Genomic DNA, 27,722 nt, shown 5'->3' on the forward strand with positions numbered 1-27,722 from the left:
GAAAGAATGACATTGTTCAAAAAGAAATATACTAATTACCTGACTTATATATTGTAACTGTAACCCCTCTGTATATCATCATCATAATAATAAAAGAGTTTTAAAAATTCTAGAATAAGACCAGATTGAAACAATTGTCATCTCAGGACCTATATAAGCTATTCACAAGCTCTGTGACAGGCTTAAATACAAGAAAGCTATTTCAAGATGCTTAAAATCTGGGAATACATTGCATAACATTTTTAAAGGGCCTACCACACAGTTACACTACCACCAATCCACTAGCCCAAACCCTATTTTGGCATTATAAATGAAATGATTTATATTTCATTCTCTAAATTTTTCTCACAGCTGAATAGATTATAATTTCTGTTACTCCCTCTCTTTGAGTGTGTGTGTGTGTGTGTGTGTGTGAATGTGTTGAGTGCCTGTGTTCTACATTCTACAGATAAAATGGAATGGTCTGGAATGATTTATATATATAGATATAGATATGTCTATATATATTACATATTTGTATCTATCTATCTATATATAATGCTGTCTCAAGTTAGGTCTACACTGATACATCCAAACCACTCTTCAAATGATTAAGAGTTATTTATTCTCCTTAAGTTTACTAGTCCTGTAAATTAGTCATCCACTACAAGCATTCATAGCTAACATTATTTTTGTTATTCAGTGCTGTGTGAACTTTTGGAGTTAATTGGGTCCTGTTTTCCTCTCCTCTGAAGATCATTATCAAACAGAAATATCCCCTGAGCCAAAAGAAACAAATTACCAGAGACTTTGCTAGTGACTCAAGAAAAGGACCACATTATAGATAAAAGAGAATATGATTGAATCATTTTTAAAATATGTGGATGGGCTTCATATATCTGAAGACATAGGGAAATTTTTTTTTGGTTGGACGTGGGGCTTGAACTCTGGGCCTGGGCGCTGTCCCTGCACTCTTCAGCACAAGGCGAGCACTCTACTGCTTGAGCCACAGCACCACTTCTGGTTTTCAGGTGGTTTATTGGAGATAAAAGTCTCACGGACTTTCCTGCCCACAGGCTAGCTTTGAATTGCGATCCTCAGATCTTAGCCTCCTGAGTAGCTAGGATTACAGGCATGAGCCACTGGTGCCTGGCTGGGAAATTTTTTATGTTATCTTAAAGCTTTTATTTGGCAAAATTATTAAGAGAAAGCTTTGTCCTCATCTTTAGGTTAAAACTAATCCTTTTTTTTTTTTTTTGGTCCGGTCGTGGGGCCTGAACTCTGGGCCTGGGTGCTGTCCCTTAGCTCTTCAGCTCAAGGCTAGCACACTACCACTTGAGCCACAGCACCACTTCAGGATTTTTTTTCCTGCTTCTGTGGTGCTGAGGAATCGAACCCAGGGCCTCATGCATACAAGGCAAGCGCTATACCACTGAGCCAACTTCCCAGCCCTAAAATTAATCCTTTACTGTGAATATGCTGTGGCTACTCATGTCCTTGATCTTCTTATTCACAGTAGAATTACCTGGTGATCTATAGTTGTTGCTGTTGCTTTTAATAGAAAGAGAATTATAGTCAGAAGAATAACAGAGTATCAGTTCAAAATCTCATCTGCGTTTGGATGTGAAACAATTAGTTACTTTGTAAAAAGAGTAAGTCAACAAAACTAATAATTACTTTAGGAAAACAGCAAATTACAGAAAATCTCATTCCTTATAATATTTGCTGAATTTCAAGTATCCTGTGGAGATGGTATATTTATATCAATCATTTCCTGGGTGACATGGTACATGCTGGTCTTCCCAGCTGCATGGGAGGCTAAGATTGGGAGGATTGCTCTTACAGTTAAGCGCAAACATAAAAGCTCATGAGACTAATTCAGTAAAAACATTTGGGTCTAATGGTACCTGCCTGTCATATCAGCTATGCAGAAACTATTAGTAGGAAATCACAGTCCAAACAATTCTTAGCATAAGGCAAGACATCATCTCAAAATAAGCAGATTAAAAAAGCAAAGGATGGAAGCATAGCTCAAGTGATAGAGCACTTTATCTAGCAAGTGCAAAGCCCTGAGTTCTAACCCAGTACTACCCTCTGAAAAACAGATATAATAAGAACTGCAAGTGAAGTGCAATATAAATCAAATTTGATAAATACTGCTTTTTTCAGTTTATTTCACTTTTGTAACTGGTTATATTTACAGAGATTATTATGCTTAATGTTCATACTATATAAAAACTTTATAGCAGGGCATAGGAGTTATAGGTAAATACTTTTAATAATTGTTTAAACAGTGGTCTTGAATTCTTGACGTTTAATCATTTGAGTGTAAAATTTTAGCGAAATTATATTGCCTTGTACATTTGCAATTCTTATTGTCCTATGTTACATTTTGAACATGTTTGGATAAATCGTATTCAGGTTTTATTTATTTGTTTAGTAAGCATTCTCTGTCTGCCTATATCTCTGTCACTCTTGGTACTGGGGCTTGAACTCAGGGCTTGGGTTTTGTCCCTGAACCTTTTTGTGCTCAAGGCTAGCGCTCTACCACTTGAGCCACTTGTTGCAGATAAGAGTCTCACAGACTTTCCTGCCAGGCTGCCTTTGAACCATGATCCTTTTATCTACTCAGAGAGGATAAACTGAATCAGTATGACAGAACTAACATTGTTCAGCCTTGTACTGTAAGTGAGCTTGGGGTTAGGACTATCAAAAATCTGTTGTAACTTTCAGGTCTGCATTTACTTCAGAACTTTACCTTCTTTGCGTACCCATACCACTGCTGGCTTTAGTTAACGTTGAAGCCTCTGGGCACCACAGCATCTAGATTCCTTCAGGTGCCTCTGTTTGTTCATCCATGAGTGACAAAGCTTGAATCTTCAGGGTGTTCTTTGCCTGTGTTGGAGAGTCTGAAAACAGAGCACTGAGTTCTGTACTAGATGGGGGAAATCAAAGGAACTTGGTATCTGCTGGCTGATCTCAGCACTATCAAATCTTGGGCATTAGGTGATGTGCTTTGTTTTAGTCTTGACATGCTTTCCAATATTCTTGTTTCTATGACAAGATCTCACTATGTATCCCTAGCTAACTTCACATATATGATTTTCCTGCCTTGGCTTGCCAAGTGCTGGAATTAAAACAATGAATACACCAACCATTGTGTTCAACTCCAATTTATTTTAGTGTTTTTGTTCAAATTATTATTTAGAACTTTTGTATATGATTTCCATGCATTTGTATATTTTCCTACTTTCCTTTTGTCTTTGATTTGATCTCTGATTGTCCTTTGTCCTTTGATGTCTAATTTTTTTCTTATTCAGGTTGGGAAAGAAAATTTAATGTCTATCATTAGCAGTGTAATGCTTAGTTTCATGGGTTGGGTTGAATTCACTTCACTCCAACATAGTTATTTAACTAAATATAATATAGAGGTTATTGTAGGGGTGTTTTAATAGAGGTAATTCCTATACATAGTTATCATTAAGTAATACAAATATGGTTCAATATGAATAAAATATAATAAAATATAAATAGTCTCCATCTAATATATTTTAGATCTTAAGGACAAAGGCCAAGTATTCTGCTTCTAGCATGACTAAATACATATATGACAATCATTTAACAATAATACGTATTGATTTATCAAATATTTCAGATTATTGATAATATCTCAAAGAAAACCTCAGTAAGTTAAATATGGAGTGACTTATTGAAAAATTAGATAAGTTATTATCCATGTACATGTAAGATAGCTACAAAATAATTTGAAAAATAAATCTATATACTTGGGAATTTAAAAACTCAACTCAAAGCAAGTAATACTCTAAAATACATACTGACTCAAAACTACTAATGATTCATTATAAAAAAGAATAAAAAATTAAAATGCATGCTCACAAAATAACTAAGAAAATTATGAGATTTTTTTCCCTATTTTATTGATAAGAGCAACCTTCTGTTCCCTGAGAGCATTTTTCTGTCCTGGCTGGGTCATTATTAGTTTAGCCAACAAATGCTGAATACCCCATTCTAAAGACTAAGGACTTGCTTGTAGGCTATAAGATTTCATTTATTGTATATAGTTCCTTGGGCTTTGGAAAATATATTGTTGTATATTCCTCAGATCAATGTCAATTACGACAGTGTCTTTTCTGTAAAAGTTCCTGTGTTCTCCTTTGTAACAAATTATTCAGCTACAATATCCATCATCATGTACTTCAGCCAGTGATCTTTGCTTCATCTTTACTTTTCCACAGTATGCAATGTTATATAAATGAATAAGGCAAACAGATAAACTTTGGAACAGAGTTTTTTTTTTAATTTTAATTTTTTATTGTGAACATACTGTACAGAGGGGTTACAATTACATGGGCAAGATAATGAGTACATTTCTTATCAAGCATTGCAGCCTCCTCCTTTGTTTACCCTTCACATCCCTAGAGTTTTTTTTCCTTTAGTGAAATAAATTTAAAGTCAAGCCATCTTGTTGAGTGAGTCAACAGATCATTTTTTAAAATTAAAATTTATTTTTTAATTGAGATTAGGTGGTTACATAAATTTTACATATTTCACTGTATTGTGGAAGAGTGATACTTAAAGTCACAAACACATTTTAATCTTCACAAAGCAAATTGTCATTATCATGGTCTACAAGGTTTGTGAATTCTATGAGCTTTGACAATGCAACTATTTCTTCCACATCATGTGATATTTACATTTCTTTCCTTTTGCTTAGTATAAGCTCATTTAGTGTAAGATCATTTGTTTTTATTGAAACATAATATTTTAGTTTTTGGATATACTACCAATGGTTTATTTATTTATTCCTCTATTGAAGGACATTCTGGTTGTTTACAATTTTAGTGACTATGAATAAAGATGCTATCTACTTTCATGTTCAAGTTTTTGTGTAAACAATATGCCTAGGTTAAAAATTTTGATTATTGTGTTCCATGGTACATCTATGGACAATTATTTGCATTAAAAATAAAAGGAAAATCTGCAAATAAAAAAAGATTTCATTTATTGTATAAATATACTACATTTTCTTGATCCATTCATCTACTGAGGGGCATCTGGATTGGTTCCATATCTTAGCTATGGTAAATAATGCTTCAATAAACATAGTTGTGCTGGTAGCTTTAGTGTGGTCTTGTTTGTGATCATTTGGGGAAATGCCCAAAAGTGGGATTGCTGGGTCATAGGGGAGCTCTATGTGGAGTCTTTTGAGGAACCTCCATACTGCTTTCTAAAGTGGTTGAACAAGTTTACACTCCCACCAACAATGCAGTAGGGTTCTCCTCTGGCCACATCCACTCCAGTATCTGTTCTTATTAGATTTTATGCCTCCATCAGAAAGAATGACATCACCCCATTTGTTAGGAAATGGAAAGTCTTGGGAAAAAATTATATTAAATGAAGTAAGCCAGATCCAAAGAAACATAGGTCCCATGATTTCCCTTATTTGCAAGAACTAGTATAACTCTAGGGCAAGCATAAAAGGTCAAAAGCTATGTACATATGACCATATAAGATGATATTAAGAGAAATGAACCCCAAAATAGGGACACAAGTGGTTTTTTTTCTTTCTTGTTATTGTTTTTAATGTCTTTAAAATGTACTATGTGATTTTTTTTTTGTTTCTCTGGTATATTCTTTCCCCGCGGTAAAACCCCTGTTTCTACTGTATTTGATGTCAGTGTCTTGCATATTGTATATACATTTTTCTATTTGGGAGGGGAAGGGAAATAACAAATGCTTAAATAGGGATACAGGTTAACCCATTGTAACAATGAGATGTACAAGACACTATGTTGAAAATGAACTTTACAACTTGGGGGGCAAAGGAAGTTGTTGAGGAGGTAGGGACGGAAGGGATGGTAGGGGAAAAACAAAGGAGGAGGTAACAACACTCTATAGGAAATGTACTCATTACCTTACTCATGTAACTATAACCCCTCTGTACAGAATTTTTACAATAAAAACATATAAAAAGATTTTATTCATTTGTTTTCATTTCGAATACATTTATCCTCTATTTCCTGAATAAAATGTCCTACCGGCAATTATGAAAAGGTGGTTCCCTCATTGTTTAATGTTAAGTGAGATTTTGTGAACTTCTTTATTCCATATTTCTTTTGATTCTATATTGCAGATGTCTGCTAATAGCTTTCTACTGCAGTGACAAGATTCCCCAAGAAAATCAACTTAATGGAGAAAAGGTTTATACTGGAGGAAAGGTTTATTTTATCTCCTATTTCGGAGGTTTGAGTTTATGGCCAAATGGCTTTATTGCTTTAGGCTTATTGTGGGAGAGAACTTAGTAGTGGTGGAGAGCAAAGAATAGAGCAAACACTGGTCACTTCGTAGCTACCACTATTATAATGTTCTCTCTCTCTCTTTCTGTCTGTCTGTCTCTCTCTCTCTCAATGTTATTAGGATAAGAATCCATCAGTAAATAATTACAGTGAGTATTAGAGTCTACAAGATCAACTCATTTCCCAAAACCAAGTGTCTGAGCACTTCCCTTTTGGGGACAAGCCTTTAGCACTTAAGTTTTAGAGAAATTCTCATATCCAAACTATACCTATTTCTCTGTACTTGTAATCTAAACAATTGTGTGATTCCCCCCCCCCCATAATGAATAAATAAGTTCTTAACAAACCATTTGCATTCCCACTTGGCCTAACCTTTTGTCTCAGAACAGTTCTGACATATACTGACAAAAATTTTATTGAGTAGATTTTGATACAACGAATGTTATAAATGAACTATTTTATACTCAGAAGAGGTCCAACAAAAGAAAATATCAAGAAATGTTTATGTGCACTAAATATTTAAAAAATGAGAAAGTAAGCCAGGCACTGGTGATGGACACATGCAATCTTTTTTTTTTTTTTTTAGCTTGTATAAAAATTTATTAATCTTCAGTGTAAGAAAAGAACAGTGATCCATTAACATTCCCTAATGATAATTCTACTTCACCATCATTAACAGTTACTCGCTGTTAATTTCCAGCTACTTGCTAGAAAAAATGGGGAACGATATTGATCTTGGATCTGTTAACTTATATAACTGTCAGGTCACATCCATGAGAGCTTAGACAACTGGAGCCATTTTTGACTTACAGTCCTAAATCTTGACAAAGAACACTCAGAATTAACCTTCAAAGCAAAATTCAGAGCTTTTTTAGACTAGATATTCTTCCTTGTACTGGATCATTCTATCCCTAAGTATGAAGTTGGCTGTAGGATTTTGAATATCATCTTTATCAATTTGAAGATTCTTTCTGTTTCTGTCTGGCTGACAGTTTTATCTTGAATAGACATTGTATTTGTTCATGGAAGATATTGGTTAGAAGTTTTCTTTTCTCTTGACATCTTTCTCTAGTTCCGGTATTAGAGTAATAATGTCCTCAGAGAATGAGTTGGGAAATATTCCCTCTGCTTTTATAACATGGGATAGATGAAAGAGAAGCAGTATTTCTTCTTGAAAAGTTTGGCAGAACTCCTCTCTCCCTGAAGTGAATACAACTGGTCTGGATGTTTTTCTGGGTTGGTTCTTAATTATTTATTCTTTTATACATATAAGTCTATTCAGATGATCTGCTCTCCCTTGTATGAGTTTGGATTGTATCTTTGAAAGAATTGCTTCAAATCATCAAAATTACCACCTGTGTGTGCATAGAATTGTTCATCATATGCTTTTGTTATATTTACAATGACCATGAAATTTGACGGACCCTCCTTTATGTCTGTCAGCACAAGGGTTTCCTGTCTTTCTTTCTGAGCCTGATTAGTGGAGAAATATAGATTTTTATTGATCTTCATAAAGAAATAATTTTGTTTGTTCTTCAAATTACTATCATGTTGTACAAAGAGGTTGCAATTCTACAAGTCATAAATACAATGCATCGTGATCTAAAGGGAGAAATCAGAGCTAGTTTTTTTTTTTTTTTAATTTAATTTTATTTTATTTTATTTGAAAACATACTGTACAGAGGGGTTACAATTACATGGGCAGGAAAATGCATACATTTCTTACCAAGCATTGCAGCCTCCTCCTTTGTTTACCCTTCACCTCCCTTCCCAGCCTCCCCCCTCTCCCCCACCCAATCATACCCCCCCTCCCCCCCCCACCGACATTGTAAAGCTGGTTTTGACATGACATTTTGTACTTCTCATTGTTGCAACAGATCCACCTGAATCCTTAAACGACTTGTTTGTCCCCGTCTCCTCCACATGTTATACTGACATCAAATATAGTGAAAGCGGGGGTTACACTGTGGGGGAGGGACATACAAAGCAACAAAGAAATAATATTATAAATGCGTTAGAAACACATGCATGAATGAAACAAAAACATTAAAATACATATTTGAGAGTTCGTTTTCCTAACATCACATTCTCTGACTTTTTCCGCTTGACTCATACCTATACTAGATATTGCAAATAAGGGAAACCATGGGACCTATGTTTCTTTGGGCCTGGCTTACTTCACTTAATATAATTTTTTCCAAGCCTTTCCATTTCCTAACAAATGGGGCAATGTCATTCTTTCTGATGGATGCATAGAATTCCATTGTGTATATATACCACATCTTCTTGATCCATTCATCTACTGAGGGGCATCTGGGTTGGTTCCATATCTTAGCTATGGTAAATAATGCTGCAATAAACATATTTGTGCTGGTAGCTTTAGTGTGGCCTTGTTTGTGGTCATTTGGGTAAATGCCCAAAAGTGGGATTGCTGGGTCATTGGGGAGCTCTATGTGGAGTCTTTTGAGGAACCTCCATACTGCTTTCCAAAGTGGTTGAACAAGTTTACATTCCCACCAACAATGAAGTAAGGTTCCTTTCTGTCCACATCCCCTCCAGCATCTGTTGTTGTTAGAGTTCTTGATTTTTGCTGTTCTAACTGGAGTGAGGTGATATCTCAATGTTGTTTTGATTTGCATTTCTTTTATGGCTAGGGATGTTGAACATTTCTTCATGTGTCTATTGGCCATCCTTCTTTCTTCTTCAGAGAAGCTTCTCTTTAGGTCTTTCGCCCACTTACTTATTGGGCAGTTGTTTCTTTGAGGATTTGTTGTTGGGTGGTTTAATTTTTTGAGTTCCAAGTATATTTTAGATATGAGACCCTTGTCCGTTGTATGGCTAGTAAAGATCTTCTCCCAATCCGTGGGCTTTCTATTGATCTTGCTAGCTATGTCATTTGCCCTGCAGAAGCTCTGCAACCTTATACAATCCCATTTGTCCAACCTTTCTTTGATTTGTTGTGTTTCCGGGTCTCTATTCAGAAAATTTCGGCCTGAGCCGAGGAGACCCAGGGTTTCTCCTATTCCATCCTGTAATGTTTTCAGAGTGTCTGCTTTGAGTTCAAGGTCTTTGATCCATTTGGAGTTGATTCTGGTGCAGGGTGATATATAAGGATCTAGCTTTAGTTTTCTACATGTAGTTAACCAGTTTTGCCAGCACCATTTACTGAAGAGGCTGTCTGTCTTCCATTCTATTGTTTTAGCTCCCTTATCGAAGATTAGATGGCTATAGGTCTGTAGGTTCATTTCTGGGTTTTCAATTCTGTTCCATTGGTCCTGAGGTCTGTTCTTATGCCAATACCAAGCTGTTTTGATTACTATGGCTTTATAGTAGAGTTTGAAATTTGGTATTGATATTCCTCCAGCAGTGTTCTTTCCGTTGAGGAGCATTTTTGTTATTCGGGGTCTTTTATTGTTCCATATGAATTTTTGGATTGCCTCTTCTATTTCCTTGAAGAATGAGGGTGGAATTTTGATAGGTATTGCGTTGAATTTGTAGATAGCCTTGGGAAGTATTGCCATTTTCACAATGTTAATCTTTCCAATCCAGGAGCATAGGAGGTTTTGCCATTTTTTAAGTTCTGTGTTGATTTCCTTTTTCAAGATTTTAAAGTTTTCATCATAGAGGTCCTTCACTTATTTAGTTAAGTTAATTCCTAGGTATTTTATTTTTTGTGGGGCTATTACAAATGGAGTAGCTTTCCTAATTTCAGCCACACTTTTCTCATTGTTGGCATACAGAAAAGCCATGGATTTTGGGGGGTTAATTTTATAACCTGCTACTTTGCCAAAGTTTTGAATCAGCTTAAGTAATTTGGGAGTGGAGTCTATGGGATTCTTTAAATACAAGATCATGTCATCTGCAAAGAGGGAGAGTTTTATTTCTTCTTTCCCTATTTGGATCCCCTTTATGCCTGCATCTTGTCTTATTGCTGTAGCTAGGCATTCTAACACTAGATTGAAGAGAAGTGGAGAGAGTGGGCATCCTTGTCTTGTTCCTGAGTTAAGAGGAAATGGCTTTAGTTTTTCACCATTGAGTATAATGCTGGCTGTAGGTTTGTCATATACAGCCTTTATTGTACTGAGGAATGTTCCATGGATTCCTAATTTTTCCAAAACCTTCATCATAAAGGGGTGTTGGATCTTGTCGAATGCTTTTTCTGCGTCTATTGAGATAACCATGTGGTTCTTATTCTTGCTCCTGTTGATGTGATGAATAATATTAATTGATTTGCGTATATTGAACCAGCTTTGCATCCCTGAAATGAATCCTGTTTGATCGTGATGTATGATTTTTTGGATGAATTGTTGAAGTCGGTTGGCCAAAATTTGACACATGCAATCTTAGCTACGCAGGAGGCTGTGATCTGAGGATTATAGTTCAAAGTCAGACTGTGCAGGAAAGTCTGTGAGATGCTCATCCCCAATAAACTAGCCTTAACTAACTAACTAACTAACTAAATAAGACAAGATAAACAGTGCCCAAGCCCAGGACTGGCACACAAAAAGAAACAGGAAAAAGGGAATGAGAATGAGAGAGAGAGAGAGAGAGAGAAAGAGAGACAGAGACAGACACACAGAGAGAAACAGAGACACAGAAAGAGGTGCTTGACAATTTTAAAACTTGAAAAAAGAGCAAAATCTTACTCACAGATGAATATTTATTCATGTAAATGAAAATGTATATATATGTTAAGCCCCATTGGAAAGAGATCATTTGTATTTGAAAAAATGTAGTATAATGCTAAAAGAGAAAATTAAGAAATACTTACTTTAAAAAAATGTTCAAGATACAAAACAAGATTCTCCAGAGATCTCTCCCCTCAGAGACAAGTCAAACAGCTTTTTATAAATTCCCATGTGAACAGAAGAGCTAAAGAAATCAGATGGGAAACAATGGTGCTTTCTTATAATTTAAGAAAATGAAAAACCTTGAAGAATGCAGGAAGGACAGAAGCCTGCATCTTCTCCCTTTTCCAACTCTAAGAAGTACAGCAAGAAGAGAGACTCCTTTAAACATGCCTATTATTACATTTAAAATTTTTTTCTACTTTCGTGAAATACTTATTTCTACCCTTTCCATGCAAAATGCCTGATAAAATTGCTGTGATGTTTTTTTTTGGAAATTTATTGTTATGTCTTATCTTTTATCCATTTGGTGTCTCTGTTTGTTTGTTTTCTTTTTTCTGAGTCCGGTTGTGGGGCCTGAACTCTGGGCCTGAGTGCTGTCCCTCAGCTCTTCAGCTCAAGGCTAGTGCTCTACCACTTGAGCCACAGTGCCACTTCTGGCTTTTTTTTTCTTTTTGCTTATGTGGTGCTGAGGAATGGAACCCAGGGCCTCATGCATGCAAGGCAAGTGCTCTACCACTAAGCCACCTTCCCAGCCCGGTGTCTCTGTTTTTTAACTGAAGATAAAATCCATTACCACTTGAGGTAATTAGTTATAACTAAGAACCTGCAACTGCTATTTTGTTGACTGATGATTTGTTTTCTCACTCTCTGCTTCTGTGGTTAAGTAATTTTTTCTACTAACTTGTCTTTATTCCTAGCTATTTATTTTATAATGTATTTAATATGAGTTTTTGCTTTGTGATTTTACTTACTATAAGCTTTTGTTAACAGGAAATAAGAAACTTCACTGTATTCTTATACACATACAAAATGAAACTGAATAAAAATTAAGACTTTAAATCTACCACTCCACAATTTGCAATTTGATGTCAGAAATTCCATCTTTTCTATTTCTACCTCTTGACTATTGTAGTTAGGATCCATATTGGTTTTCATTTTATTATCTTTTAGTGGTTGTACAAAAGAAGATTGATCCAACATATTAGTTTACAAGTACAATGTATTTTGATTAATGTCACACCTTTTTATAATTCTCTTCCAACTCTACCCATCATCTCCTTACATGGGTCACTTTTCACATATGTACAATCAATATTATAACTACGTTCACCTACCCTTCCTCTCTCCACTTCCCCCTTCCCCTAGTCCTGTCTCCACCTCCGCCAACCCCGACATGCACATTTTAGCTTCTTGGTATTCATCCCACTAAATGTAATTTGTTTTTATTTCAAGGCGTTATACCATTGGAATCCACCCTTGTATGCATATGATCCTGTGTATGTTTTCATATATATTTATAATTAAGATCTAACTTCCACATATGAGAGAAAATAAACTCTTTTTATCTGAGCCAACCTTCTTTTTCCAGGTCCATTTTCCTGCAAATGAAATATTATTTTTCTGGATAGAATATATATATATATATATATATATATATATATATACATATTTATATATGTTTATATATACCAAATTTTCTTGATCCATTGTAGGGTGTCTGAGCCATTTCTATAGCTTGGCTATGGTGAATAGTGCAGCAATGAATATGGGTATATGAGTGTCTTTACTATATCTTGATTTATCATCTTTTGAATAAGGTTTCAAGAGTGGTGCAGCTGAATCATTGAGTAGTTCTATGTTTATATTTTTGAGGAATCTCTAACCTGCCTTTCATAGTTTTTACACTAGTTTGTATTCTCACCAAAAGTGTAACAGGGTTAGGATTCATTTTAATGACTTTTAACCTTCAGATTAAAGATAGAAGTGGACTGTACATCAGAATTATAACCCTGAAACATTGTAAATTTCTTATTATGCATACTTTCACCAGTATGTTTTATGTTTCAGATGTTTTCTGATTGGCCTCCAGCAGTACTTTCTTTGTTTAGTGGGAAAGTCATTATTTCTCATTTATTTATCAAAGTTATCTTTTTTATTGTGAAAATACCATACAGAGGGGTTACAATTACATGGACAAGATAACAAGTACATTTTTTATCAAGCATTGTTGCCTCCTCCTTTGTTTTCCTTTCCCATCCCATCCCATCTCCCCCATCTCTACCCTACTACTGAGTATAGTCTTCAGGGTTAGTAGGAGTTTTCATTGAATTTTATTTTATTAATCTGCATATAGCAAATCACTATCTCTGGTGTTAGGTACTCTGCTAAGAAATCTGAAGCAAGGAACATTGGATAATCATATATTTGTTATTTGCTTCTTTTCTGTGTTTAAGATCCTCTTTGTACTTTAACTCGGGAGTATGGTTATAATATGTTAAGGGGTAGTAATTTTTGTTATTGTTATTTTTGTCCTTTGGTGCTGGTGCTGGGCTTGAATTCAGGGTCTGAGCACTGTCTCATAGTCATTGTTCAAGGCTACCACTTGAGCCACAGCTCCGCTTCCAGCTTTTTTGGTGGTTAATACAAGATAAGAGTCTCATAGACTTTCCTGCCTGTAATGTTCTGATATTTATCTTCAATCTCTGGTAATCTATGAACTTTCTGTCTGGATACTTTTATATTTCTCCAGGTTTTTGAAAGGTTTTCTCCTATTACTTTTGTGAACAAATTTTGTACCCTTTATTACTTTACCTCTGCTGGCTCCTAATTAATATGCAAACCTAAAGACTCAGACTTTAGGCTTACTCTTGGGGTACTATGAAATACAACCATGATGATACTTTGATTTCTTTTCAGGATCCTTTTGTTCCCCTTCTGTTTCAATCTGGAGTTCACATTTTGTCTATGTAATCAGATCAGCTGCTAAGGCTGTCCATTGTCACTTCAAGTTCCATCTATCATCTATCTCCCTATCTAAATCTAATTTTTGTTAAATGTTTCAGATAAATTTCTGATTTCTATGTTGTTTTGTGTATTCTCTTGGTAATTTCCTCATAAGAGCCATTTTTGAATTCTTGGTCTCAAGGTCACCCACCTGCATCTGGTGAGGATAAACTGCTTCTCTCTCTTTTGTTCCATTTGGTGAGGTCAGGATTCTCCCTTTGGTCTTGATTCTTATAAAAGCATGTCTTTATCTTCCCATTAAATGATTTGGTTTTATTCCAGTAGTTACCATCTAACCTTTTTTTTTTCTTTCTGTTTATCTTTGGAAGGTGATTACAAATTGTTGAATTTCCTTTACTTGGAAACAATTCATACTCTAACCACAAGATGGCTCAAGAAGCCGAGAGTTGTCATGGATCTTAGAAGGTTTTTTTTTTTTTTTTTTTTTTTCAATTTGGTAGAATTTTCTATTTGGCAAGATGCAGTTGTTATTTTTGACTAAAGGAATCTCAAAGTACAATCTGGATTGCATGGGAAGGCCTGACAGGTACATCCTTTAAGAAAAGTAATTTGAACCTATAAAAGGATCAATACTTAAAAAAATTACAATCCCAGATAGAATAAAGGAATTCTTTACAAATACTTTTCTATTTTTTTTTGATTAGGAAAATTGTAGAAGGATTTATTTAAAATAAGAGCAAAACTACTTCAAATTCAGTTATTAAGGTAAAATACTATCACACTATAAATGATAGTGATATTTCTGGAAGTATAAAAGACTTGAAAATGTGTTCACAATGATAGTAGCTAGATGAACTGAATTATTCAAAATATGATTCTATTCTAAATCTTGTATATTTTATGTAAGATTTGCCTATCTATGATTCATGCTTAAAATATAAGGGCCTTACCATAAAGAATGGATCATTATTTGAGGTAATCATATTAATTAGCCAGATTTAGTTTTTCTACAATAAATTCACACATTGAAACATATTATACCAAATACATGACATTATTATTTGATAATTAAAAATAAACTTAATTCAAAAACATGAACATAGTATATTTGATGATGAACTTAATGATGTATTAAATAACCAGAAAATAACCACGCATGGATCAAGTGGTTGAGCACCTGCTGAGCAAGCAAGTTAGTAAAGGCCAGATGAACTTAGTTGTTCTTGTCAAAGTGCCAGTTTTACATGGTCCTCTATCATGAGCTAAGTGAAGCTAAGAATCTGAAGTAAAATTCTATGGAAACAAAATAAAAAGTGCTGCATCTGATGAAAAATCACCTTCTATCATTGATTCAGGTTCAAGACAGATCAGAAGGAGTCAGAGTGCTGAACTTTGCTGAACTTGTATGAAATCAGCCTTTTATAGTTTTGCACTTTCCATTCTTGTCCTCAGATACAATAGGACCAAGTCCTTTTACTGTTAATCTATTTTTCAGATAAAGCCCTCCCAAAATTTACCCAGATGGAGTTGAACCACCAAGACTGTCCTATCCAAAGCTAATAGACAGACGGCATTACACATATGCACATCACACTTGGCCTCATGTTTTTCTTTTCTTAATGGGTGAGTCTTAAGACTAAGACACCAGTTTTCTGCCTGGAGGTTCCAGTAACAATATTTTAAATATTGTGAGTATATTATCATTAAATAGTATTTTTATTATTATATGTGTCAGTTCTTTTTTATGTTCTTATTGTGAAAATACTGTACAGAGGGGTTACAGATACACGAGCAAGATGTATGAGTACATTTCTTATCAAGCATTGTTGCCTCCTCATTTGTTTTTCCCCTACCATCCCTTTCCTCCCATTCAACTCACAGCCCACCTGCATGCTATATCATATTCAACAACTAGGCTACATTTCAGCACTTGTACCTTTTTTCTTTTGTCAGACTAAGATTTGAAACAGGGTTTTTCTGTGGGCTAGCCTTGTGCTATACCAATCAGCCTTGTGTTTTTTGCCACTTTTTTGTGCTTAAATTTTTTTTTGAATTGCCTCTTTTATTTGCTTGAAGAATGAGGTTGGAATTTTGATAGGTATCGTGTTGAATTTGTAGATAGCCTTGGGAAGTATTGCCATTTTCACGATGTTAATCTTTCCAATCCAGGAGCATGGGAGGTTTTGCCATTTTCTAAGTTCTGCTTTGATTTCCTTTTTCAAGATTTTAAAGTTTTCATCATAGAGGTCCTTCACTTCTTTAGTTAAGTTAATTCCTAGGTATTTTATTTTTTGTGGGGCTATTACAAATGGAGTTGCTTTCCTAATTTCAGCCACACTTTTCTCATTGTTGGCATACAGAAAAGCCACTGATTTTGGGGGGTTAATTTTATGCCCTGCTACTTTGCCAAAGTTTTGAATCAGCTTGAGTAATTTGGGAGTGGAGTCTATGGGATTCTTTAAATACAAGATCATGTCATCTGCAAAGAGGGAGAGTTTTATTTCTTCTTTCCCTATTTGGATCCCCTTTATGTCTGCATTTTGTCTTATTGCTGTAGCTAGGCATTCTAATACTAGATTGAAGAGAAGTGGAGAGAGTGGACATCCTTGTCTTGTTCCTGAGTTAAGAGGAAATGGCTTTAGTTTTTCACCATTGAGTATAATGCTGGCTGTAGGTTTGTCATATACAGCCTTTATTGTATTGAGGAATGTTCCATGGATTCCTAATTTTTCCAAAATCTTCATCATAAAGGGGTGTTGGATCTTGTCGAATGCTTTTTCTGCATCTATTGAGATAACCATGTGGTTCTTATCCTTGCTCCTGTTGATGTGATGAATTATATTAATTGATTTGCGTATATTGAACCAGCTTTACATCCCTGAAATGAATCCTGTTTGATCGTGGTGTGTGATTTATTGGATGAATTGTTGAAGTTGATTGGCCAAAATTTTGTTGAGAAGTTTTGCATCCAAAAATTCATATGGAACAATAAAAGACCCCGAATAGCAAAAACGCTCCTCAACGGAAAGAACACTGCTGGAGGAATATCAATACCAAATTTCAAACTCTACTATAAAGCCATAGTAATCACAACAGCTTGGTATTGGCATAAGAACAGACCTCAGGACCAATGGAATAGAATTGAAAACCCAGAAATGAACCTACAAACCTATAGCCATCTAATCTTCCATAAGGGAGCTAAAACAATAGAATGGAAGAAAGACAGCCTCTTCAGTAAATGGTGCTGGCAAAATTGGTTAACTACTTGTAGAAAACTAAAGCTAGATCCTTATATATCACCCTGCACCAGAATCAACTACAAATGGATCAAAGACTTCAAAATAAAAGCAGATACTCTGAAAACATTACAAGAGGGAATAGGAGAAACCCTAGGTCTCCTTGGCTCAGGCCGAAATTTTCTGAATAGAGACCCGGAAACACAGCAAATCAAAGAAAGGTTGGACAAATGGGATTGCATGTAGTTGCAGAGCTTCTGCATGGCAAAGGACATAGCTAGCAAGATCAATAGAAAGCCCACGGATTGGGAGAAGATCTTCACTAGCCATACAACAGACAAGGGTCTCATATCTAAAATATACATGGAACTCAAAAAATTAAATTCCCCAACAACAAATCCTCAAAGAAACAACTGCCCAATAAATAAGTGGGCTAAAGACTTAAAGAGAAACCTCTCTAAAGAAGAAAGAAGGATGGCCAACAGACACATGAAGAAATGCTCAACCTCCCTAGCCATAAAAGAAATGCAAATCAAAACAACATTGAGATACCACTTCACTCCAGTTAGAATGGCAAAAATCAAGAACTCTAACAACAGCAGATGCTGGAGGGTGTGTGGACAGAAGGGAACCTTACTTCATTGTTGGTGGGAATGTAAACTTGTTCAACCACTTTGGAAAACAGTATGGAGGTTCCTCAAAAGACTTCACATAGAGCTCCCCTATTACCCAGCAATCCCACTTTTGGGCATTTACCCAAATGTTTACAAACAAGACCACACTAAAGCTACCAGCACAACTATGTTTATTGCAGCATTATTTACCATAGCTAAGATATGGAACCAACCCAGATGCCCCTCAGTAGATGAATGGATCAAGAAAATGTGGTATATATGCACAATGGAATTCTATGCCTCCATCAGAAAGAATGACATTGCCCCATTTGTTAGGAAATGGAAAAACCTGGAAAAAATTATATTAAGTGAAGTAAGCCAGGCCCAAAGAAACATAGGTCACATGATTTCCCTTATTTGCAATATCTAGTATATGTATGAGTCAAGCAGAAAAGGTCAGATAATGTGATGTTAGGAAAATGAACCCTTAGATATGTATTTTAATGTTTTTTTCTTTCATGCATTTGTTTCTAATGCATTTATAAGATTATTTCTTTGTTGCTTTGTATGTCTCTCCCCTACAGTATAACCCCTGCTTCACTATATTTGATGTCAGTATAACTTGTGGAGGAGATGGGGAAAAACAAGTCATTTAAGGATACAGGTGGATCTGTTGCAACAATGAGAAGTAAAAGTTGTCATGTCGAAAACGAGCTTTACAACGTTGGTGTGGGTGGTGGGAGGGGAGCATTGGGGGGGGAAGACTGGGTAGGGATGTGAAGGGTAAACAAAGGAGGAGGCTACAATGCTTGATAAGAGATGTACTCATTATCTTGCCCATGTAATTGTAACCCCTCTGTACAGTATGTTCACAAAAAAAATAATAAAAAAAGGAGGAGGCAACAATGCTTGATAAGAAATGTACTCATTATCTTGCCCATGTAATTGTAACCCCTCTGTATGGAATTTTTACAATAAAAATAAAATAAAATAAAATACCATCAGAGAAAAAAATTTTTTTTGAGATATCATCTGTCTTCCTGTCCAGGTAATAGCCTGTTTTAGACTTTGGATTGTGATAGGTAGGATAACAGGTACAGGCTGCGATGCCCAGCTCTTCATTTTGAAGTGATGAAATGATTTCATGAACATTTCTTCCTAGCTTGATCTCAGAGTATGATCAAATCCATCTCATTATCATGAAAAGACAGTAATCTTTTGGTCCGTAGTCTGACCTCACTAGTGCTGAGTCTGCTGGGGTCTCGTTCCCAGGCATGGCTCACCACTCCCAGCCCTATCACAATCAACCTTACTAATAGACTTTGTCATCTGAAGCAGTTGAGCTCCTTGGACTTACTCATCTCTTTAGTGGCTGTCCTCCTCTATGGGCCTGTGAGCTCTGCAATGCAGCAGTTTCTTTACTCTCTCTCATGTAACTCCACATCTATGGCACAGAGCCCGAAACAGTGAATAAATATGTATAGAATTGTCAGCAAACAGAAGCCACATGCCATGATATTTCTCAAACTTTTCCCACATTTTGTCACTTTTAAAATTAATTTTTCAACATGAACATAGCAGTGTCCTTGAAGCATTTATCATTAGCTTGGTATCCTTTGAAATATGCTAGAATCCTGGAAGGAAGAAAATTAATGTTTGGGAAAAGTGTTTCCCAAATCCATTGCCAAGTTAACACATGTAGCTGCTATCTCTGTTATATTTTCCTTGTCAGTGAGGCAAATATTTAAAATAATCATATATTTTAAAATCTCTGTCTCTCTGTCTCAGCTTGTCTGTCTGTCTGTCTGTCTGTCTGTCTGTACGTGTGTCTCTACTAGGTCTTGGGGCTTGAGTCACTGTTGCCCAGCTGATCAATTTCTCCCTTTAATAATGGTTTGGCTTTGCATAGTTTACAAATAGTTGTATAGTTCATTTCCAACTTAGTGTCTAGTGAGTATCACTGCTGAATTGGTTCACCCTTTGCCCTACCTTTCTGTGCTCTCCTTCCCCTCTCCAAATAAGATTAACTCATATACCAGACAAAGGGTACAGAAAACAGGAACAGGAACAGAAGGGATTAATTAAACAGCACTATAAACATGCACACATTGAGTAAGTAGTTTTTGAATTCTGGTTGAAATTGGGTCTTAGTATGTAGATAACTGCATTGAGTACAGAATTGAGTACCTAAGCCAAGCAATCTATGTCCCTGAGAACTCACATGCATGAGTTAAAACTCTAGTCTGAGCTCATAATACTGAATATACCCAGAATGAACTGGGTAGTGGTGATATAATAAAGCTAATTGGGATTTTAATAATGATGACTAATTATTTACAGTAACAGTGAGCTCTATGTACCTTAACATGTTGATGTTCACACAAACAAGCTCAAGTGTCAAGACTTGAATGGACTGGTAAAAGAGGAACTGCTTTAAGACCCAGATCATTTGGGCTCTTAAATACCTAACAACAGTGTCCAAGCAATGATGGTTTTGACAACCAAGTACGTGCCAAATGAAAAATCATCAGTACCAAAAGATAAAGCAAAGTTACGACAGTTACTTGAAAGGTGCTTGTTAAATCACTCTTATATTATTTGCATGTTTTCTCTCACTGCTTTAATGAATACACAAAGAATAAACCAGTTCCTTTGAAGATAATGTCTTATAATTAGGCACAAGATGGTAGAAGTTGTCTCAAGTCCTACCCTTTGGATGTTTAGATAGAATCTGAAAACAGTCACTTAAGGTTTTCATCATTTATAGATGTTCTAATCTCTGGATGTAGAACTACAATCCAAGGGGAAAGGGGACTAAACACAAATGTTGAAGATAAAATTACAAATGTCAATGTATGCAGTGTCTGAGATCTGTAACTGTTTATTGAATTAAGATAAAATAGTTTCTAGTCATATCTGTGTCTGGAGAACCCACATAAGAATGTCAACTGACATGTTTCACTTAATATAATTTTTCTGGTCTGTTTATCTATCTATCTATCTATCTAACACATTTCCATAAGGGGAATCTGGGCTATATATTCTATACAGTGGCTGTAGTGAATAGTGCAGCAATGAACATGCTTGTGCAAGTATAATCTATTGGATAAATGCCCAAGAGTGGTATTACTGGATCATAAGGTAGTTCTATATTTAGTGTTTTGAGGAATCTCCAAACTGTTTTCCAGAGTAGTTGAACATGTTTATATTTCTACTCACAGTGTATTGTGGAAAAAGTCTCTACAAAGGTTGAGCTCTCAATGCATTAGAAGCAATAGATGAAGACATAAAGCATACCTGCTCTAAAAAGACACTCCCCATACTTGACATTGGATTAACTTTTAGAAAAATATTAAACTTTGGTATAAGGAGGCGAAGTAAAATCCTCAGGAGATCACAGGTCAGAAATTTAAAGATCAGATTTTATTAGAAATTGAAGGAATATGTGAGAATATATAAAAGCCAATTCAATATTAATGAGAAAACTATAAATATGCATTTAATCAAAAGCTTGAATAATCAATGAGTCCAGTAGTCAGAGTTATATTTTAGAGAAATCTCTTAAAACACAGGAGGATTCACTGCATAAAAGGCAGGGAAAGTTTTAGTATGTAGGGTGGAGGGGCTCGAAACAACATGTAGAAATCCTCGAAACTCTAATTTAAAAAAATGTCACCTTATGATTTCAAATCATGATTCATTAGACAGGATCCACTCCACCAAGAATATTGGTTGTTCTATTTTTAATTGTCTCCAAACACTAATCCAGTAATGCAAACTTAAATTTCATGGTGCAAATTATTATTTTAGAAATTTCATAATAATAATTTTACTCTAATCTTGTAAATTATATTATTGGAAAGACATACATGAATATGATATATTATCCTCACATAGGCAATGCTAATTCTGTCATAAAAATGATCACTGCAGTTATCATCAGTCATTATTGTTATCATACTTTGTTATGGAGGGAATATTAAATGCTTATTATTTTCTAGGTACCATGCTGAGTATATGTAGTGGGTTATCTGAAAAATATGCTCATGTCAAAATCGTAAAATCAATTCCCAGTGGCCTCATAAGGCTTCCATATCATCCTAATATGTTTTCCTATTTCATTTACTTGCCACTCTGCAAAACCATTTTATTCCCTTCCCAAAGTTTTACCAAGACCTCTTTGCCATACTAAGAAAGTAGTGATGATCTTACCTGCTTTTGTTGTTCCTTAAGTGCACTTCCTGGACTCTCAGCCATTCGATCAGCTATACATGGACATATCAACCCCTCTGGGCACTCTGGCTCCCTCACAGGATACCCACCCACTTTTTAACCTATTATCATTATTATCTTTGTACCAAATACTATCCTTAATTGTATAAAGATCTCTAAGATCATATAATATTAACAATGAATGCATGGATATTACCTGTCTTAGCTATGTTCAATTTGTCATTGTTACAAAAAAAGATAGGAGAAGTAAATCGATCTGAAACTTTCTATAATAGTTACTTTGCCCACTTCCTCTCCCTTCATGTTACCTTGAACCCTCTCTAAGCATATATTCTTTGAAATCATTCAAATAAATGTTACAATGATCTCCAAGTGCTGCATGCCATGATCAAGCCCTATCTCTCATTCTCATCCAACCATTATCTGTATTTGCTACAGCTGAGCTGGCCCATTCTTACACTTTCTTCACTTATGTCTTAGATGTCACATATTCATAACTCAACAGACCTTATCATTCTTTTATTTACTTCCCATCTGATTCCAGTGGCCTCGGTCCCAGACTTAAATCCTTTCTCCTAAGTGAGTTCTACTAACCTTGTGTTTCTAAATATCCTTTATACTCTAAAGACTACCAAAGACATAATTGATATTTCAAACTTTAATCTGAACTCCAGCTAAGTTCATAAATGACTTAAATACTAAAATTAATTTTAGAGGCTTATTGAACTTAATTCTTCAATTTAATTCAATTTAATTAATTTAAATTCTATTCGATTTAATTCTTAATTCCTCTTACCTACCACTGTAGAAGTTTTATAAGCAGCATCAAATAAAATTTTATTTTATGTCCACTTATATAAAACCCAATTAGTAACCTTTTTGCTACCTTTGTTCCCCAAATATGTAAGACTTATGCAGTAATTTCCACTGGTCTCTTTTCCAACTAAGTTCATGTTCTTTGAAACTTCTCGAGTTTTTTTCTTGCTTCCCTATTTGCTATCCACATGTATATTTACCATGTCACACCTCTTCAAAAAATGATTTCTCTCAGAACTGAATTCAAATGAGTGTTGTTGCAAAATGACAGAGTTGAGACATTTGAGGCTTCTGGTCAAGGATGCTTTTATTACATTCTCATGGAAAGTGACAAGCCAGTGTCCTTCAATATTAAATATTGTAGAATATTTTCCTTGCATAGTTATGGAATACTTGGACATGATGTTTTTGTAGTTGGTTCCCTTCCTAGATATAGGAACTTAGAGCTTTAACTTACAATGCAATAAATAGATTTTGTTCTTTTGTCAATGATTTCTTCATAATTAGTAAATCATGCCCTTATCTAGGAAGCCAGAATCCAGATAGAATGAACCAACCAAACCGTCAATAGTAAAACAGGTTATCAGATAACCAAGTAATCTCTGTTGACAGGGAAACACGGACAAAGTCTTTGGGAAGCCCAATCCTCAGGCGACGAAAGACCTAAGCATTACTTGTGGCTACTTTCTGAGTAGATGAGCAACGCATAAATATCCTTTTAAATGCCCGGATGACATCCTTGTTTCTGAGACTGTAGATGAGAGGGTTAAGCATGGGTGTGACGATGGTGTGGAAGGCGGACACCACCTTGTCCTTCTCGAGTGTGTGGAATGACTGGGGTAGCACATAGGTATAGAAAGCAGCTCCATAGAAAATGCTGACTACGGTTAGGTGGGATGAACACGTGGTTAAAGCCTTCTTTCGGCCCTCTGCAGAGCGCATGCGGTGGACGGCTAGCAAGATGAGAGAGTAGGAAGTGGAGATGATAGAGACCGGGATGAGCAACATGAGCACACAGCAAACGTACATCAACGCTTCGTACACGGACGTGTCGGCACACGCCAGCCTGAGAACCGCAGGAATCTCACAGAAGAAATGATTGATTCTGCGGGAGCCACAGTAGGGGACGTTCATAGTGATGGGAGTGAGCAGGAATCCATCAAGTGAGCCGCCAAACCAGGCACCAGCAGCCACCAAAAGGCACACCTTGCAGTTCATCAGAACTGGATACCTGAGAGGATTACAGACAGCCACGTAGCGGTCATAGGCCATGAGGCCCAGGAGGAAGAACTCTGAGCCAATCATCGTCAAGTAGAGGAAGATCTGGATGCCACAGCCCACAAAGGAAATGGTCTTCTCTTGAGAAACCATGTCCACCAGGAGTTTTGGGACAGTGGTGCAAATGAAAAGGGTGTCCATGATGGACAGCTGGCAGAGCAGAAAGTACATGGGGGTGTGGAGCCGGGAATCTACCTGAATCAGGACTATCATGATCAAATTGGCCATTACAGCCACCACAAAAATAGCAAAGATAACTGTGAAAACAATCCCTGTAGCTTCCCTCCTCACCAGAAGCCCCAGCAGAATAAAGTCAGAGGATGAAGTTCTTTTTCTCATTGATGTTGCCTGTGGTAGCTCCTCGCGAAGAGGGAAACTCAAAAACCAGAAAGAAAATGAAACACGTTCAATAATGAGTGGAACTTGGGTGGAGATAGCACTTCAGAGACTACTGGTGGGGATACAATTTCCCAGGGGAGAATGCTAGAGAAAAACAAACAAGCCATCAGACCATGACGATCATGAATAAGTAACCATGACTTCTCTCTGGTATACAATGGCCCTTATCCTGTCGTGTGTAATTGAATGGAAATTGGATAACAATAGATTCAGCCTATACCTGAGTAGGGCTTTAGCGTTTCTGTTTTGTTTCTCATACCCATAGAATGGCTAAGAAAATACTAGTACAAGAAATATTGAGTCACTGATCATTTGAAGGAGGTATAGGTAAATGAGATGGGTAAATTAGTAAATAAAGAGTTAAGAATTTTGTAGGACTTAGTGAACAAAATTTTCCCCATGATCTTGTTTATTTTTTAAATATCTAAAGATGAGCTTCTTCAGTATTGCTAGCAGGGTCTTGTTATCTAATATTTATTTATCCATACCTTCTATTCACCATTTTTTTTCATGTACTTTCCTTACTCTGTAACATGTTCCAATAATTATAACAACCACCAGAAAAAAGCAAAACCAAATCACAGCACTGATTATGCTACCAATTGAGTCAGCACTCTTTCCATTGTTAATACATTTTTGAAAATAGGCTAAAGGAGTTAAATATATAACCTTGTAACTATGGCAGCAAGAGACATACAGGAGCAAGAAGTCAAATAAGCTAAATGTCTGTCAATGTTTATAGGCACTAAATCCAAAGCTTAACTAAGGATTGGAGAGCTATGGAGCAAAGAGCAACAGGTAAAAAGATTACAAAACTGAGTGTGTGTGTGTGTGTGTGTGTGTGTGTGTGTGTGTGTGTGTGTGTGTGTGTATGTGTGTGATTCTCTTTCTCTTCCCAGATCCATTAAAGATTTATTATAAAGGAAAAAAGAAGACAACAACCTCATATATAAATAATATACTTTCACACAATGGTACATTTTAGTGACTTGAAAGAAAAATATTTATACATGTAAGATTGAGAGTCTATTGAGGAAAGCTAAAATACATGCTGAAATTCAGTTGTATTTGTATCTTTCCATTCACAGAAATATCCTTAGCCCTTCCAAATAGGTTTGCCAGATTTAGTAATATAAATGTCCAAATGTCATTGTTGTTCAGATAAACATCAAGCATTTGTCTGTGGTATGCTTACTCTCAAGAAATATTCAATATTTATACAATTAAACTGTAGCTGATTGTCCCCTGTCATGATGAACTCATAACTAGCTTGACAAAGGTTAAAAATTGTAGCAACAGTGGAAAGTGACAAATAGAACCAGCAAACCTAAAATAAATGAAATCTACTGCAAGAATAAGATTCTAACATCAAAATTTAGCTAGCTTCAAGTTTCTCACTGATTAATATATCCCAGTTACTCTGTAAACAACCCAACATACCTGTGGTCAAAGGTCTTGTTCCTGAGGCTTGGCTACCCAATCCATTCACTTAGTCTCCATTCTGTCTATTAAGGATAATTGAAAATTAATATTGCTTTACAAATATCTTTGTTAAAGTCTATTAATATAAAATAAATTTTATTTTATTGTGCACTCTAAAATGTCTTTAGTAAATTGAACTATAAAAAGAGAGGGAGAATACATTTCTTTTTTATATTAAGGAAATTTTAATGTCTTAGCCAAAAAGTATAAAATAATTTAAATGAAACGTGTTTATTTCCTATCATGTTCACAGCTGTTGGTCATACTAATTTGAATACACTTGGGAAAGTTGTACCACATTTTGTTAGTATCTGTCCTGAACGGATAATTCATGACCCACTGGCACACGGTGTTCTGAGCATGTTACATTCTGAGATGATAACCTGTTTTAGTTGCACAGACAAGTAGTCATTTGTTCACTTCTCTTCCACTCACTCCCAGCCCAGTCCTTTGTCCCTTTAGATCCCTTCCCTGGGCTCTCCCATATCAGAAAGGTCATCTTTAATGCCATTAAGACGTTGATCTTAAAATATCCTGTGCTGATATTACTTTATGATTTCATATTCCTTCACATTCCTCAGCAGCTTGTTTAGTTTATAAGCCATTTCTCTTATACTTCTGCAAAGCAAGTCTGTATGATTAACACTGTTATTGTAGCTTATTACCTGTACACTACCATCATTTGAAAGAATGACTGGCTTATTAAAAACAAGTAATGAAGTCAATCATAATGTAGAGTGTTTTCTCTAAGAAAATATACTTTTAATAGTATTCCTTAAACATAATTATGGGTTTATTATACAAATGCTCAGTATATAAAATGCAAAGCTTTATATACATTTACAATAAAAGTTATAATGAAATAAATCCCATCCCACATTTTCTGCAAAGAAAATTGGTTGTAGGAAAAAAAATGAATAACTTTTAAAAATCTAATAGTATTAAAAAGGGTATATGACAAAGTGACAAAGTGAGGTATATACACACAAATTCAAGATAATTACCTCATGTGGTTTAAACTCAAGATACTTGGACATAGAGTAATTAAGACAACAGTATAACATATGATGATAGGTGAAGATCATTTTTCTTCTCTTCTGACCCAGAAAAAGCAATGACAACTCTCCTTTCTATTAGACCTTAATTACTATATAAAGATAACTAGACCTTCAAGTGTTATTGTACATGCTGAGATTATATTATAGATGTTAAGTATATTTTTAACTTATTCATTAAACACATACACAGAAAACCAATATGTATGATCTAATTTAGCAACAAATTTTCATCTGCTTTTAATAACAAGAAAACACGTGTCTCACTTTTGGTATATTCAACAATAAATCAAGTAGACTTGTTAATTTGCTACTATATTAAACTTAATGCCATAGTCGATTCAGATAATATTAATGAGCAGCAGAGCTGCCTCCAAATACACACTCAAAGAACCTTATAGCCTAATCTCTAGAAATCTGCATGTACTTCCCTATAAGGCAAAAGGCCTTGAAGATGTGATTAATGATTCCACAATGAAGTGATTACTTGGGATTTGTAATCACAGAATCCTTAGGAGAAAGGAGTGAGGAAGGAGAGTCAGAGAAGATATAATTTTGGAAACAGAAATCATAATGATTTACTCCTTTCCATTGAAGTCAGAGGAAACCACAGGCCTAGGACTATGGCTGGCTCCCTAGAAAACTCAAATGATCTCTGAATGCTTCCAGGAAGTCATCCAGACCTCTCAGCACTACGACTTTAGCTAGCTGTGTCCAA

At 35.5% G+C, this 27,722-nt stretch overlaps 1 protein-coding gene across 1 annotated transcript; it reads right to left on the bottom strand.

Moving 5' to 3' along the window:
• Positions 1-23,453: 23,453 nt before the first annotated feature.
• Positions 23,454-24,407, bottom strand: LOC122103824 (olfactory receptor 2T11). Its single transcript, XM_042674489.1, has one exon. The coding sequence runs from the start codon at positions 24,405-24,407 to the stop codon at positions 23,454-23,456; it is 954 nt and encodes a 317-aa protein (XP_042530423.1).
• Positions 24,408-27,722: the final 3,315 nt, after the last annotated feature.

The sequence above is a fragment of the Dipodomys spectabilis genome, unplaced genomic scaffold (assembly GCF_019054845.1).
Source record: "Dipodomys spectabilis isolate Male_0828 unplaced genomic scaffold, ASM1905484v1 ptg000019l, whole genome shotgun sequence".
Taxonomy (NCBI): Eukaryota; Metazoa; Chordata; class Mammalia; order Rodentia; family Heteromyidae; genus Dipodomys; species Dipodomys spectabilis.

Bases quoted from the DNA above. Each gene is read 5' to 3' on its own strand.
- LOC122103824 (XM_042674489.1), bottom strand. From the start codon at position 24,407: ATGAGAAAAAGAACTTCATCCTCTGACTTTATTCTGCTGGGGCTTCTG.